Source organism: Bos grunniens, chromosome 28 (assembly GCF_055505025.1).
Source record: "Bos grunniens cultivar Pamir isolate PY7600 chromosome 28, Bosgru_T2T1.0, whole genome shotgun sequence".
NCBI lineage: Eukaryota > Metazoa > Chordata > Mammalia > Artiodactyla > Bovidae > Bos > Bos grunniens.
Window position 1 is genome coordinate 2523348 of NC_141192.1, and position 16060 is coordinate 2539407.

Sequence of the window (16060 nt, forward strand, 5' to 3'; positions counted from 1 at the left end):
CGAAGCAGTTGTCACTTTAAAGCTCTCTCACCTTTCCCTGCTTTGTAGGACATGGTAATACTGTGGAATAGTTTTGATGTTAATAATTCAAGGAGACTGATCATTTTGATTCATTCATGGTATTTAGAGCCGTAGGATTAGGAAAGGCAGCAGTGGCATAAAGATCTAAAGGCTTAGATGTTACAATTGCCAGGCCAGGGCTTGGGTCTTGGGTCTGCCATTTTATAGCTTTGTGACCTGGCAAGCTGCTCAGCTTCTCTCAGCCCTGTTTGAACTCCTGAAAATGGGTATTTTTTTTAGTAATCTTTTGAGAATGTGTTGGGTTCGTACGGGTGCACAGTAAACTTAGTGTGCTCCCCAGCATGCAGCGTTCACCCAGGTGATTCCTGGTGTTGAAAACAGAGTGTGGCTGGCCTCTTCATCTCAGTGCTTGAGAAAAGACATTCTGATGCTTCTGACTGATTCAGTATGATTATGCTTGAGATAGTTCACACTCGCTTTATCAAAGATATTCACAATCCTTTACCTTTTTCACCCTGTGTCTAGGTACATTGGCTCCAAGTGGATACAGTGAAAGAGAATGTTAAAATTCTTTTTTGGGAAAGGCAGGGTGTGACCAGAGAAGAGTCCACACAAGGATGGGCCGTCTGGCACCACTGCCATCGCATGTTCTTTAAAAAGGCCCGTTTTCTGAAACGCTAGCATGAAAAGACTTGGCTTTTTCAAAGCTGGGAGTCGAGAGAAAACATAACAAAAGTAGAAAAGGACCACGTGGTCCCTTAGGCATCCTAAATATTTCAGATCCGCTGCAAGTACACAAATTATAACACAAAGCGATGTTAGTTCCTGTTAACTTTCGAGACGGCGTGCACACCTGATACGAGAGATGATCGATGCTGCGCTTGTTCTGTAAGGGATATTGTAAAATTATCTTGCCGGGGCCCTTTTTTCTTCATTGTCAGCACAAATCCTTGTTTATTAAAGATTTGGCTTGAAGGAAATTTTAATTAATTACAGGTGCAGTAAACTCTTCCTGGGCAGCGCCGGGCCGTTTGCTGTGAATGGCCTTCACGTGCCTGTGCTCCTCCCGGCTCCCCTTGCTGCCTGACAGTGTGATTTATGGCTGCTGCTTTCCACCAGTCCACTGTTTGCCCTCTAGGAGGGATTGGTCTCCTGAGCCTCCATAATAACAGCAGCACTTTCACAGACATCTTTTAATGACAGCAGCGCTGCATTCAGTAAGTCAGGCTAATTGCAGATGTACCCTATTAATTGCAAAAACTAGGAGAGGTTACATATTTTACAAGCTTTTAATTTGGAAACCGCCCGAGATGATTTGTCTTAAGTGTTTGGATAGAGACCTCCATAATATTCAACAATTCACCATTATTGAAACTCCGGTCTAGGCAGTTACAGAATTCTGAGATTGAATCAGGTGAAAACAAATAGTCTTAGATGTGTTTTTACCCAGTGGCTGTTAAGTGGAGGTTGTATTTTCAGGGCAGACGTTCAGCAAATTTCTTACTCTTTTTTATAAAAGCATCTTTGATTCTTCCTCATCATCATACATCTTTCTGAATATAGTAGAAAATTTGTATTTCTATAGCTATAGCTTAAATCACAGAATTTTCCAAATAAATTTCAACTCTTAGACATACCCATGAAGCTAAGCATCGCCCTTGCGGTGCGTAACTGGGGGGCGTGGCATCCCATTTGTTTAACTGGGGTACAGGGACGTCCAGAATCCAGTTCAGGGTGGTGTTCCTTGGAGTGTAGTGGAGTGACGGTGCTGAGCTGGTGAATTCAGCAGCGAGCGGTTCCAAAGCCGTGAACACGTGGACCCACACGGGCAGGGTTCGGCTGTGATGCAGTGGACACTTTATAAACATGAGTGGTGATTTCACTTCTGCCGTATTTCAGGCCCCAAACAGTCGTCATTCTCCTCTCCCGTTTCTGTGCACACAGCTCCGTGCCTGGAACTCGGCATAGGACGTGGCTGTGCGTCCATTTGCTGCTGTCCCTCACCCTGCCTGCTTCATGGTTTCTAGGAGCCCCTGCTCTCCCAGGAGGAGGGGGAGATGGGGTAGAGTTGCAATGGCTGCCTGCTCAGAATTCCAGTGGAAAATTAAGATGCAGAGGAGCTGCTGCAATCACCTCTGGCTTCTGACTCAGCCAGAGGTGGGATCTCAGCACTGGTGGGATGAGTGCAAGGTGGAACAGTGTATCTCTGGACACCTTGCACGTCTTCGCTGGACACTCGCTGCCATGGTGGGGCCCAAGGCCATGGATAGCACTGTGGTCAGGGAGAAGTGGGTGGTGGCGGGCAGTGTATTCATCATAAGGTACCAGAAAGATAGTCAGGAGATGGTTAACTCCCTGTGGCCTCTGTGCGGTCTTGTGCAGGGACTGCACATCATGAACGGGGAGGAGGTTCAGCAGCGTCATGTCAGTGGTGCAGCTCTCACTTGCCGAACCTTCACTAGCACCAGGCGTTATGGCTCTTACCTCTGAAGTTCTAGGTGAGCCCTGAGGTGTGTCTCATATAAGACAGTTTCTCTCTTCCTCTTTCACAGTTGTCTTGGTCAGTGTTACACCCCTTATATTCTATTGAATTAAAAAATATTCTAATTCTTTGTTTATTAAGGTAGTATTTTTGAAGATGTTGAATTTATAAAATTTATATGATGTATGATTATATGAATAATTGTATTGGTTTTCCTAATATTTAGTGATTCTGCTCCTGTGATGCCTTATTCACTTAATATAGTGCTAAATTTTTATTTATAAAGCAATGAATCTCTAGTGAGGAGTACATGTGAGTATGTTGCTTCTGTCGGTTTTGAAGACAGTATTTTGCTAGTCTTGTTCTGTATTTTGGGGCCATTTAAATCACAGAGTTGATACCTACTTCACTTATAAAACCCTTGGGTCTAGTAGACTTCTGGTGGGAAAAGTTTAGCATTGTTTTCAAGTCTTTAAGTATGGTCTGATGGGTTTGTTTCGTTTCTCTTGGGTCCATTTCGGTAACTTATCTATTTTTAGTGCGCGTCCTCTCAGGTTTCGGGCGGCGTGAGATCGCACGCTGCGTGGCTGCTCTTCTGTGTGCTGCCTCTGTGTAACTGACGTCCCCCACGTTGCCGGGTCAGTCCGTTCTGCAGGCTGACTTTACAGGGGTCTCTCTCTTTTGGGGTCTTTTCAAAGAGCTGTTTACATGCGTTCTCTATCAGTTCTGCGAGTTTTGTCCTTAAGCGTCCCTGGTTTTTGTTTTTATCTCACTGTCTCACTGTCCCTTTTTCACCTCGTGCTATGGCTGCTAGGTTTGATTTCTGCCTCAGTGGGGTGTGAGGAATGAGGGCCTGTATGTGGGCTGAGGCTCTGCTAAGAGTCGTCAAAAGGAGCTCACTGACGGTGAGCCTCGGCTCCTTTGTACCTAACTTTTGCACTTTCAGTTGCCTTTAGTCTTCCTCTGTCTCCTGAGGTGGAATTCTGAGAAGCAGTGGCGTGTCCCGCAGGTTTTTGTTTGCATTTCCTTGGTATGTCTTTAATCGTCCCGTGTACTCGATTCTCAGTGCCAGTCTGGGCTTTGGCCATGCTCTCCTAGTGGAAGATGTCACTGCTGCCAGCCCACTGTCACATGGCAACCCCGAAATAAACGTCAGGTCTGAAGTTTAGTTTTTTAAGTTTAGTCGCTCAGTCGCGTCTGACTCTTCACGACCCCATGGACTGTAGGCCACCAGGCTCCTCCGTCGACGGGATTTCTCCAGGCAAGAGCACTGGAGTTGGGTGCCATCGCCTTCTCCAGTTAGGTCTGAAACCACCTGTCTGTTGCCTGTTCCTTTCTTTGCCTTACAGTGGTTTGATAGTCCTACAGTCTGGTTCTTTTCTGATATTTATGCCGAAGACACATGACTAAACCACCATTATTAGGGCTTCCCAGTGTTAAAGAATCTGCGTGCCAATTGGAGACCCGAGTTCTATCTGTGGGTTGGGAAGATTTCCTGGAAAAGGAAACAGCAAGCCACTCCAATACTCTTGCTTGGGGAATCCCATGGACAGAGGAGCCCAATGTGCTGCAGCCCATGGGGTCACAAAGAGTTGGACATGACTTAGTGACTGAACGGCAGCAGCAGCTATTAATCAGCAAATGGGCTTGCGTTTTTTGCAAATGTACTTTAGCCTGTTTTCTGTCACGGTAAAGAATTGAACAGTATTCATTACCTGTGTACACCCCATTCTACCCTTGGAGAAGGGATTTTTCTTTTTTTAGTACACTCTTATTTTTCTCCTGTTTTCACTCTTGGTTGTTATACTGGACTTGCAGTAATGCAAAAATACATCCTTTATATATATATTTTATACATATATATATATATATAGGATCTGTATTTTAGATCCTTAGCCATTTCATTAGTATTTAAAATAATATTTTAACATTTAATTATTTAACTATTTTAATGTTTAATTATTGCTGTAGTAATTTAAGATTGGTACGTATATTACATGTAATCATCCCTTAAAAATATTTTCTTTCATTATTAAGAGGAAGTGTTGCCTGCTGCTTCTGCTGCTAAGTTGCTTCAGTCGTGTCCGACTCTGTGTGACCCCATAGACGGCAGCCCACCAGGCTCCCCCGTCCCTGGGATTCTCCAGGCAAGAACACTGGAGTGGGTTGCCATCTCCTTCTCCAGGGCATGAAAGTGAAAAGTGAAAGTGAAGTCGCTCAGTCGTGCCCGACTCTTAGCAACCCCATGGACTGCAGCCCACCTGGCTCCTCCGTCCATGGGGTTTTCCAGGAAAGAGCACTGGAGTGGGGTGCCATTGCCTTCTCCGCAGTGTTGCCTAATGCTTAGTTAATACTAGCTCTGGAGTTGGCTTCTTTTTTTTACTCTCAAATCCTGCTCCACCTCTTCCCAGCTCTGTGGCCTGATAATATCATTTACTCTCTCTAAGCCACAGTTCTGTCATCGGTAAGTTGAGGTAAGGACCTCCGTCCTTTCTCAGAGGTGCTGTGAGCTCCCCGTGTGTGCTGAGCCTCGGGTGGGGAGCTCTGCTGTCCACTCTGGTGCAGAGTGTGGAGTCCTCAGCTCCCTCCTCCCACCAGGCAAAGGGACCGTGTTCTCACAGTGGCGGCGCCCCGCACCAGCTGGATGTAGCACGCCACTGCAAGGCCACCTCCTGCTGGTTTATTTTTTGTCCTTGACTGTCTGAAGGTGGAATTTACTTTTTTTCTGGCAAGCATGACTGCTAGTTTGGATCAGTGCAGAACTGCAGAATCTTTGCTTTCTCCTTAGAATTATGGAAAGATTTTCCCTTTGCTCTTTGACATTTTTAGTGTTGCAGAAAAGATATTCAACACAGGTAGAGTCCTTTTCTTCTGAAGGGAATCTTTTTAAAAAATCTGTTTTGTTCTAATTAGAAGCTGCAGCATTTCTCTTGTTTGGTTTTATTTTTGGAATTCAGACATCTAGTCGGCATATATGTGGGTGTGCGGCTTTTTCAGTGTGTCTGCCTGGCACTCAGCAGTGTTTTGCTCCATGGACTCTAGTCTTCTCAGAAGGTTTTGGTATCATTTTAAAAAGTCACCTCTTGTAATCCCTTGTGCTCTGTCCTCCTTGAATCCATGTTACACATCGTTAGAGCTTCTGGGTTTGTCCTTCTTATTGCCTTGACTTTTCCTTCATTTTCTTGCTTTCATTTTAAAATCAAAAATCATTTTTCATCTACCTTGTTGTTTTAAGTTTAATATGAAAGTGAAAAGTGAAAGTGAAGTTGCTCAGTCGTGTCCGACTCTTTGTGACCCCATGGATGGTAGCCTTCCAGGCTCCTCCATCCATGGCGTTTTCCAGGCAAGAATACTGGAGTGGTTTGCCATTTCCTTTTCCAGGGGATCTTCCCAACCCAGGGATCGAACCCAGGTCTCCTGTACTATGGGCAGACTCTTTACTGTCTGAGACACCAGGGAAGCCCAGTTTAATATGGAAGGAAGTTTAATATGGAGTAACACAAAGGATGTTTTGGAAAAATAAAATTTGGGCAAGTGTTTACATGTTACATCTTTTTCTGGTTTTCTTTGACTCTCTTCCCCCATAATAGTGAATATATTATCAGCATTTACAGCTTACAGATTAATGAAACATAAAGTAGATTTCCAGTGTGATAGTACGTAACTAGGTTGTATGTATTATGTTTATGTACATGTTTATAAAGTGCCTTAGACTGTATCATGGTTGAAAGGTAGATTTTAAGAGTCATGCTTGGGATGGGAAGGGAATGGAGGCTTAAGAAGGAGGGGATGTGTGTGTGTGTGTATGTGTATACATATGTATATATATATATAATTATGGCGGATTCACATTGTATGGCACAAACCAACACAACGTGTAAAGCAATTATCCTCCAATTAAAAAAAAAAGAATTGAAAAAAACAGTCACGTTCATTTAACTTATTTAAAACTGGCTTTGCCGTTTTGTCATCGTTGTAGGAGAAACTAGTTCGAGACATTGCTCGTTGTCACGGGATTTTGATCACTTCTTACTCCTACATTCGACTGATGCAAGATGATATCAGCAGGCATGACTGGCACTATGTGATCTTGGATGAGGGACACAAAATTCGGAATCCAAATGCTGCCGTCACCCTTGCTTGCAAACAGGTGTGACCTCTTACAACAAGGGGGGTATCCAGGTGGATGATATTTCATTGAGAATACACTCTCTGCTTTTAATAACACACTTAGGGAATCTTTCCTCGTGCTTTTGCATAAGGAGTTTGAAATACATGTTTTGCCTTAAAGCTGAACACTTTTTGTTCTTACCCTTAATCATGTTTCCTCAGATTCTAATTGTTTATGTTATTGAATGTCTCTTGTATAGATCAGTTGTTAGAGTGTAACCACATCCAACTCTAGTCCATAGTCTTCAACTTGAACAGTAAGAAAAATTCTTCCATATATATACATTATCTATGTATATATATATTTTATCTATGTGTAATTGAAGAATTGAAGTTGCGTGAAATGTCTACATTTTAGAGGAGACCAAAATGATATGTAGTTGTGTTAAATGACAGGATTGCATGGGAGTGTTTTGGGGTAGGGTTGGTGATCATGTGTTAAAAGATGAATTTAATAGAAAAGTCCTTTCTTTCCTGTAATAGTTCCGCACGCCTCATCGCATCATCCTGTCTGGCTCACCGATGCAGAATAACCTGCGAGAGCTGTGGTCTCTCTTCGACTTCATCTTCCCGGGAAAGCTGGGTACACTGCCTGTGTTTATGGAGCAGTTCTCAGTCCCCATCACCATGGGGGGGTATTCAAACGCCTCCCCGGTACAGGTAATGTATTGGGCAGGTAACATTTCTGTCATTTTAATACTTAAAACAAACAGTCCTACTAAGTACTATGCTTTGTAGCCAAGTCTTTCAGAATGTAAGGCCAATGGCCCAGCTTATAAAAATCACAGTTATTTTTGCTCAAAAGCACATAATTTTCCAGATGAGCTTTTAAAAAATCACGTAAAATATTCAAGAGCAGTCAGGTTTATGAGACGAGTGAATTCGTTCTGGACAGCATATAATGGTGCAAATTGGGGTAGTGCATCTTATAAAGTAGTGTAAACGCTTAGAAAAGGGGAAACCAGGAAAGATTTAAGAAGACATATATCCTTTAACCTGATGCTGGGAAAACAGGCTGGAAAGAGTGGAGCATTCTAGGTTAGAGCAGCTGTCTGCATGCAGGTACTCTGTATGGCCCCGGGCAGTGGAGAGGCATGCTTGCCGCAACTGGAGGTGCTTGGGGAGTTTCAGCAAGGCTGTGGACGCCGGCAGTGGGGTCGTGAAGGGAGGCAGAAAGGCTTAGGCAGGGAAGAGCCGCTGAAGGCGTCTGAGCAGGGGGCTGGGAACAGCTGTGCTCGGAGGGCTGCTCCGGCTGCAGGTAGTGGTGGGAGAGAGGCTGGCTTTGAGGGACCTGCTGGAGTTGTTGGGAGTGAGGGTGAAGAGAGCCTGGACCTGGCTGTGGGTGGCGGTCCTGAGAAAAGAAGGTGGAGAGCAAGAGTCCCAGGTGGCCTTTTCTAGACAGAACAGACAAGACGTGGAGGCAGATAAGGAAGCTGGTAAAGGAGATTGGGTGGGGGAGACCCGATGAGCTCTGCTGCAGCTGACCCCTGAGCTTTCAGGCCTGGCTGACTGACAGAGTGGAATTGTCACTCACAGAAACATGGGGCCAACTGGAGGGCAGTTTGTAGCATTTGGGGGCAGAGTCTCTGCACAGCCTTAGGCGGGGCCTGTACCTGCCAGGTTATGACAGAAATAAAGCCTGCCACCAAAAGAGGTGGTCACAGATTTTGAAATATTAAAACTAGAAAAAGAATATTAGATTTTTAAAGTTGGAAGATTATCGAAAACCATTTTAATACCTTTAAAATTTTGAGATTAAATGAGTTTTGATCTTCAGTTAACTTTTATAAGAGTTCTCTTCCTCCATTGAGCCCCCATTATCCTTTAGGTATCCTGATTTTTGTTTTTTTTCCTAACTTTTTATTTTGGGATAATTTCAAACTTAAGAGAAAGTTGCAAGAATTGTAAAAAGAACACCTATACACTCTTCACCCGGATTCCCTGGTTTTTAGCATTTTGCTGACATTTTGCCATATTTGCTTTATTTCTCCTTCCCACCCTCTCCCCTACCTCTCACACACGCACACAAAGTTTATCTTTTTTATTCTGAATCATGTGAGTAAGTTGCAGACACTGTACCCCTTCCTCTGTGTCCTTCAGTTGTATTCACTAAGGACAGAGATGTCACACCACCTTGTAAGCAGGAGTGTGAGTCAGGAGGCGGTCTGCAGCAGGGGCGTGGTTCTGTTATGTGACCTGTGTGCCATTCACATTGTGTCGGTTGTCCAGTAAGTCCCGTGTCTCTTCCCTTTCCTTTCATCTGACATAGTTCCTCTAATCTTTCTTTTGCCTGCTTGACTTAACATTTTTGAAGACTATAGGCTTGTTATTTTGTGGAATGTCCCTTACCTTGGGTTTGTCTTTCCGTTCTTCATGATTGGAATCAGGTTACACATTATTGGCAAGAATATCCCAGAAATGACGTTTCTTAGCGTTCCATTCCTATCTGGAGGCACGTGCTGTGGGTTTATCCCTTTGTTGGTGGTGGTCTGATTACTTGGGTAGGGTGATGAGCGTGCCACATTTCTAAACGCTTTGCAGTTACCTCTTCTTCTGTATAGTTGATAAGTCATGGGGGGACACTTGGGGATGATGTAAATAGTCTCGTTTCTTCCTTGAAGTCTTTGTTTCAGAAGTCTGTGCACTTGTCTTTTTTCCTTTTTTAGATTGTAAAGTCCTTGGGAGCAAGGGTGTTGCTATTATTTGCTCCTTTTTGTTTAAGATCATCAGTTCAGTTCAGTCACTCAGTCGTGTCCGACTCTTTGTGACCCCATGGACTGCAACACGCCAGGCTTCCTGTCCATCACCAACTCCTGGAGCTTGCTCAAACTTATGTCCATCGAGTCGGTAATGCCATAGTTGCCATTCTTGGGTAGCTCAGACGGTAAGCAACTCACCTACCAGTGCAGGAGACATAAGAGAAACGGGTTCGGTCCCTGGGTCGGGAAGATCTTCTGGAGGAGGGTATGGTAATCCACTCCAGTATTCTTGCCTGGAGAATCCCATGGACAGAAGAGCCTGCGGGCTACAATCCATAGCAGTTCTAAGAGTTGGACATGACTGAATCGATTTAGCACACATACACACTTGAGTGAGGTGTTCTTAGGATGTTTTGAAGTGTTTTCTACCATGTTAATTTTTTAACATGAATTTTTCTGTATTAATATATTATGGTCAAGCTCTTTTTATTATTCATTTTGCTGGTAACTTGTTTAAGCTTTGGTTGGAGATTTTCTTGTTCCATTAACTAGTATATAGTAGATTGTTAAGCCTATGTAGATTTTTTTAAGTATCAATAATTTATTGAAGTCTTTGTTTGCCTTTAAGTAAATGGCAGGGGTGTGGTTTCCTGTGCTGTGGGTCTTTGTTTTTCTCTGGGCGGTTAATGCCCATCTCCTGTGGCCAAGATCCATTACAGAGCCATCTGCTGCATTTTAGGCTGCAGTGAGTGACCTTTCATTTCTGGGATCATAGGGCTTTCCTTGAATTTACGCTCTGAATCTCCTGTGGGCAGTAATCTCTGCTTATTATCTGCTGTTTCCCTTGCTGCGGCGTTTCCCTAGAGTTAGCGTTTGATCTTCAGTTTTGTGAAGTAGCAGCCCCTTTGTGGCCATTGGAGAATATAAGATTATAAACTGAGATTTGTTTGAAAGCAGTTTTTTCCCTGCGGGGGGGTGGGGTCAAGCACTGAATAAATCTCTACTTTAGGGTTTAAGTATATAGCAGTAATTAAATAGAGGTGGAAGAGGGCACAAAATTACCTGGTTGCTCTTTTGTACATTTTTGGTTAATGAGAAGTTTTTTTTGTTTATTTGTTTTTACTGATCATCTTACGAAAGCTATTGTATCCTGGAGTGTATGGAACTTAAATTTTTCCAAACCATTTTCCAATAGTTTTGTACAACCATTGATCATCCTTTTTTTAAAAAGAATTTAAACTTTGGAATCAGTTGTGAGGTAAGAGCAAATGCATTCCTTAGACAGAGTAATTGTTTTCCCTTTTCTCTTACTAAAGGTTAAAACTGCTTATAAGTGTGCGTGTGTCTTACGAGATACCATAAATCCATACCTACTGCGGAGAATGAAGTCGGATGTCAAAATGAGCCTTTCTTTGCCAGATAAAAACGAACAGGTCTGTAAAACCAGGCATTATCAAAACATTACTAAAGCACGATGTGCCTGTCATTCTTTCTGCTTTTCGCAGTAGAATTGGTGAGGCTAACGGGTGTGGTTGCTGGTGCTGCAGGGCAGGTGGGCCTGCTGTAGCCCCTGCCTGTGACGGGTGAACCTTCTGGGCTCAGGAGGGACTGGAAGGCAAGAAGAGGTGGCCACTGTGCACATTCTTTCAGGGAGTTTTTCCCCTTGGACTTTGGAGCGTCTAAGGCATGGAGCACTGACCTGATGAGGACGAGTAGGTTTTTGGATCTAGTGCAAAGATAGAAGTGTTCTTGCCTGGAGAATCCCAGGGACGGGGGAGCCGGGTGGGCTGCCGTCTCTGGGGTCGCACAGAGTCGGACACGACTGAAGCGACTTAGCAGCAGCAGCAGCAGCAAAGATGGAAGGATTGTCCTGGACCTCACGTAGGGACCTGTTGGTCTGAAAATAAAGGAAAATAACCACATGTGGCAGATGAAGAAGTATTGATAGATTATTTTTGAGACTGATGATTAGGAAATCAGGCATGATAGTTCAGTTTCTATTTTTATTGTTTTTGTTGGATTAAAAAAATTCTTTTATTTATTTTAATTGGAGGATGATTACTTTACAATATTATGATGGTTTTTGCCATACATCAACATGAATCAGAGGTTGAGACAGGCAGTGGCGTGGAGTAGTAGGGGCAGTTGGCTGGAAGGGTAGGTGGTGGTGTCAAGAGACCAGTCTGGTAATCTTGTGTGTGGCTTAGAATGAAGGAAAAAGGGCGCCAAGCAACGTTTTGGAGCCTGGTCGGGCTTGCTGAAGCGGAGTCTGGGTGAGCGGCTTGTGAGCTGAGAGGGTCTGAGCCCTTGGAGGCGGGCATGGGGGAAGGGCTGTGGACCTGGTCCTAAGCTTCCTTGGGAGCAGGAAGCCAGGCTTCAGAGACTCAGAGACAGTGGGGTGGGGACCATGGGGCCTGGGGATCACAGGTGGAAAGATGACGGAAGTGGAGGGGCTGTGAAGGAGGGGCCTGTTCATTGTTCAGCTCTAAGATGTATTTTTGTTTTGTTTTGTTCTTATTAAGAGCACATTGTAAAAATTATATACATCATGCTTGTTTTGATTAGTTTATTTTGTTATTTTAGTTATTTTGTACCGTTAAATTTTTTTAAGTCTTTTTTTAAATTCTCCCCCTAGGTCTTATTTTGCCGTCTTACAGATGAACAACATAAAGTCTACCAAAATTTCATTGATTCCAAAGAAGTTTACAGGATTCTCAATGGAGAGATGCAGGTCAGCCAAATAGTATTAATAGAAGCTGGAGAGAAAGAACTGTGGACCAAGGGACACGGGGGAGGAAAGGAGACTAGTACTACTCAGAGATTCACTGTTGTTGCCGTCTTGAAAGCATTCGCGTGTGAACCTTTACTTCTGTGAAGCCCTTCCAGAAGTCAGATACACACAGTTTGAGAAGCTGCCTTTTTATCTGTACTGCAGCACTGTTACATTTGAACCCAGTACTGTGTGGTCTAGTGGGAAAATGCACTAGACCACGGGGTCTGTAACGGGGGGTCCTACAGCGATTGCTGGTCCTATGAAGAATGTCGGGAGCAGCCCGGGGCTGCTGGGTGCATGGAGGAAGAATTATTATTATGCATTTTTGTATAAGTAATAGCGTTTTAGTTATTGGCCATACTCAGCAATATATGTGGGTAAATGTCTCTTTATTAAGCCTACATAGTAATTTTACCATCAGCTTTACTCAGAAACTCCATGTAAACTCTTCAGCTTCTTTGTGCTTCAGTATCTTAAAGTGTGAACTGTATTTTATTTATTTATTTATTTATTTGACATGTAAAATTCCTTAGTCTTTGGTTCGTCCTCATTGGAGGCACAGCTGAGGAGCAGAGGACGCTCTGAAATCCACTGTCCCGCCCCAACATGGAGGCGATGGACGTGAATATGGGTGGCAAGACTGCTTGTGTCCCATAACATCTACATGTTTTTTTTCCAGATCAAGTCATTTTTTTCTTTATCCCATAACATCTACATGTTTTTTTCCCCAGATCAAGTCATTTTTTTCTTTATCCCATAATATCTACATGTTTTTTTTTTTCCAGATCAAGTCATTTTTTTCTTTATCCCATAATATCTACATGTTTTTTTTTTCCAGATCAAGTCATTTTTTTCTTTATCCCATAATATCTACATGTTTTTTTCCCCAGATCAAGTCATTTTTTTCTTTATCCCATAACATCTACAAGTTTTTTTTTCCCAGATCAAGTCATTTTCTTCTTTATCCCATAACATCTGCATGGTTTTTTTCCCAGATCAAGTCATTTTTTTCTTTTTTTTTTTTTGTCATTTTTTTCTTTATCCCATAATATCTACATGTTTTTTTTTCCAGATCAAGTCATTTTTTTCTTTATCCCATAATATCTACATGTTTTTTTTTCCAGATCAAGTCATTTTTTTCTTTATCCCATAACATCTACATGTTTTTTTTTCCCAGATCAAGTCATTTTCTTCTTTATCCCATAACATCTGCATGGTTTTTTTCCCAGATCAAGTCATTTTTTTCTTTTTTTTTTTTTGTCATTTTTTTCTTTATCCCATAATATCTACATGTTTTTTTTTTCCAGATCAAGTCATTTTTTTCTTTATCCCATAATATCTACATGTTTTTTTTCCCCAGATCAAGTCATTTTCTTCTTTATCCCATAACATCTGCATGGTTTTTTTCCCAGATCAAGTCATTTTTTTCTTTTTTTTTTTTTGTCATTTTTTTCTTTATCCCATAATATCTACATGTTTTTTTTTTTCCAGATCAAGTCATTTTTTTCTTTATCCCATAATATCTACATGTTTTTTTTTTCCAGATCAAGTCATTTTTTTCTTTATCCCATAACATCTACATGTTTTTTTTTCCCAGATCAAGTCATTTTCTTCTTTATCCCATAACATCTGCATGGTTTTTTTCCCAGATCAAGTCATTTTTTTCTTTTTTTTTTTTTGTCATTTTTTTCTTTATCCCATAATATCTACATGTTTTTTTTTTCCAGATCAAGTCATTTTTTTCTTTATCCCATAATATCTACATGTTTTTTTTTTTCCAGATCAAGTCATTTTTTTCTTTATCCCATAACATCTACATGTTTTTTTTTTTCCAGATCAAGTCATTTTCTTCTTTATCCCATAACATCTACATGGTTTTTTTTCCCAGATCAAGTCATTTTTTTCTTTTTTTTGTCATTTTTTTCTTTATCCCATAATATCTACATGTTTTTTTTCCCCAGATCAAGTCATTTTTTTCTTTATCCCATAATACCTACATGTTTTTTTTCCAAATCAAGTCATTTTTTTCTTTATCCCATAACATCTACATGTTTTTTTTCCCCAGATCAAGTCATTTTCTTCTTTATCCCATAATATCTACATGGTTTTTTTCCAGATCAAGTCATTTTCTTCTTTATCCCATAATATCTACATGGTTTTTTTTTCCAGATCAAGTCATTTTTTTCTTTATCCCATAATATCTACATGGTTTTTTTTCCCAGATCAAGTCATTTTTTTCTTTATCCCATAATATCTACATGGTTTTTTTTTCCAGATCAAGTCATTTTTTTCTTTATCCCATAACATCTACATGGTTTTTTTCCCCAGATCAAGTCATTTTTTTCTTTAACCATCTCTTAACAGTTTATTTCATCTATCATTGGCATCTGTAGGGGGTGTTAAGCCATTCACATTATTCCTCTCTCCTGTATCTCCCCTGACTTACCTTCATGTGCCTCCGAGTTGTGAAGCCTTAGGTGGGTAGGATCAGCACTGTCCAGTGGAGAGAGAATGCAAGCCATGTGTGTGATTTTAAATTTTCTAATGGTCACATTAAAAACGGTGAGAAGCAAACAGGTGCAGTCGGCTTTAATAATGTGTTTTATTTAACCTGACAAATCTAAAATCTCATTTTAGTATGTGATCAGATTTTAAATATCTGAGATACTTTACTCTTCTTTTTTTGTACTGAGTCTTCAGAATCGGGTATTTTACATTGCTAGCATATCTTAGTTTGAACTTGCCACACTTCATGTGCTCAGTGGCCACATGTGGCTCGTGCCTGCTGTGTTGGACAGCAGAGATCTCAAGGAAGAAAGATCAGTGCTGACGGTGTTTCTGCTTTGTTCACATCATGTGTTATTTATTGAACTGTTTACTAGTTAGAATAACCGTACTCTTTGATTATTGCTCAATTTGTGGTTTATCGTTTTCATTTGAACTTTTATACTGTGAGTGTGACCTGAGTTACGGGCTGAAAGCTGTAGAAGGTGCCTGCTTGCTTGCGGGTGGCCAGGTGGGCGCTCTCACTCTGGGGCTCCGAAGCCCTCTTGTGAGCCATCCCACACATTGTTTCCATCTGTGTATTTTCTGTGGCATGTTTTCTGATAGACTTCAACCTCTGACTCACATAGTAAACTATAGAACTTATAGTGAGGTTCTTAGGAGTGTAATACTTAAATGCATTTGCTAAATTACATGGCAGATTTCCCTAAATTTTAGTCACTCAGTTCAGTTCAGTCGCACAGTCATGTCCGACTCTCTGTGACCCCATGGACCGCAGCACACCAGGCCTCCCTGTCCATCACCAACTTCTGGAATCTACCCAAACTCACGTCCATCGAGTAGGTGATGCCATCCAACCACCTCATCGTCTGTCGTCCCCTTCTCCTCCTGCCTTCAATCTTTCCCAGCATCAGGGACTTTTCACATGAGTCAGCTCTTTGCATCAGATGGCCAAAGTATTGGAGTTTCAGCTTCAACATCAGTCCTTCCAATGAACACCCAGGACTGATCTCCTTTAGGATGGACTGGTTGGATCTCCTTGCAGTCCAAGGACTCTCAAGAGTCTTCTCCAACACCACAGTTCAAAAGTGTCAATTCTTCAGTGCTCAGCTTTCTTTATTAGTCCAACTCTCACATCCATACATGACCATTAGAAAAACCATAGCCTTGACTAGACGGACCTTTGTTGGCAAAGTAATGTCTCTGCTTTTGAATATGCTGTCTAGGTTGGTCATACCTTTCCTTCCAAGGAGTAAGCGTCTTTTAACTTCATGGCTACAGTCACCATCTGCAGTGATTTTGGAGCCCCCCAAAATAAGAGTCTGACACTTTGTCCACTGTTGCCTCATCTATTTCCCATGAAGTGATGGGACCAGATGCCATGGTCTTAGTTTTCTGAATGTTGAGCTT

The 16060-nt window shown here is 41.9% G+C and overlaps 1 protein-coding gene across 5 annotated transcripts in view; it reads left to right on the forward strand.

Annotated features, from left to right (window-relative positions):
- ERCC6 (ERCC excision repair 6, chromatin remodeling factor) overlaps nucleotides 1-16060 on the forward strand; it is a 77521-nt gene that overhangs the window by 50276 nt on the left and 11185 nt on the right. For all 5 annotated transcript variants that reach the window (XM_086381588.1, XM_086381590.1, XM_086381592.1 and 2 more), the window contains 4 exons: nucleotides 6483-6653; nucleotides 7157-7333; nucleotides 10689-10805; nucleotides 12008-12103. In XM_086381588.1, coding sequence (XP_086237714.1) covers nucleotides 6483-6653; nucleotides 7157-7333; nucleotides 10689-10805; nucleotides 12008-12103 — 561 coding nt within the window. The remainder of the gene's footprint in view (nucleotides 1-6482; nucleotides 6654-7156; nucleotides 7334-10688; nucleotides 10806-12007; nucleotides 12104-16060) is intronic.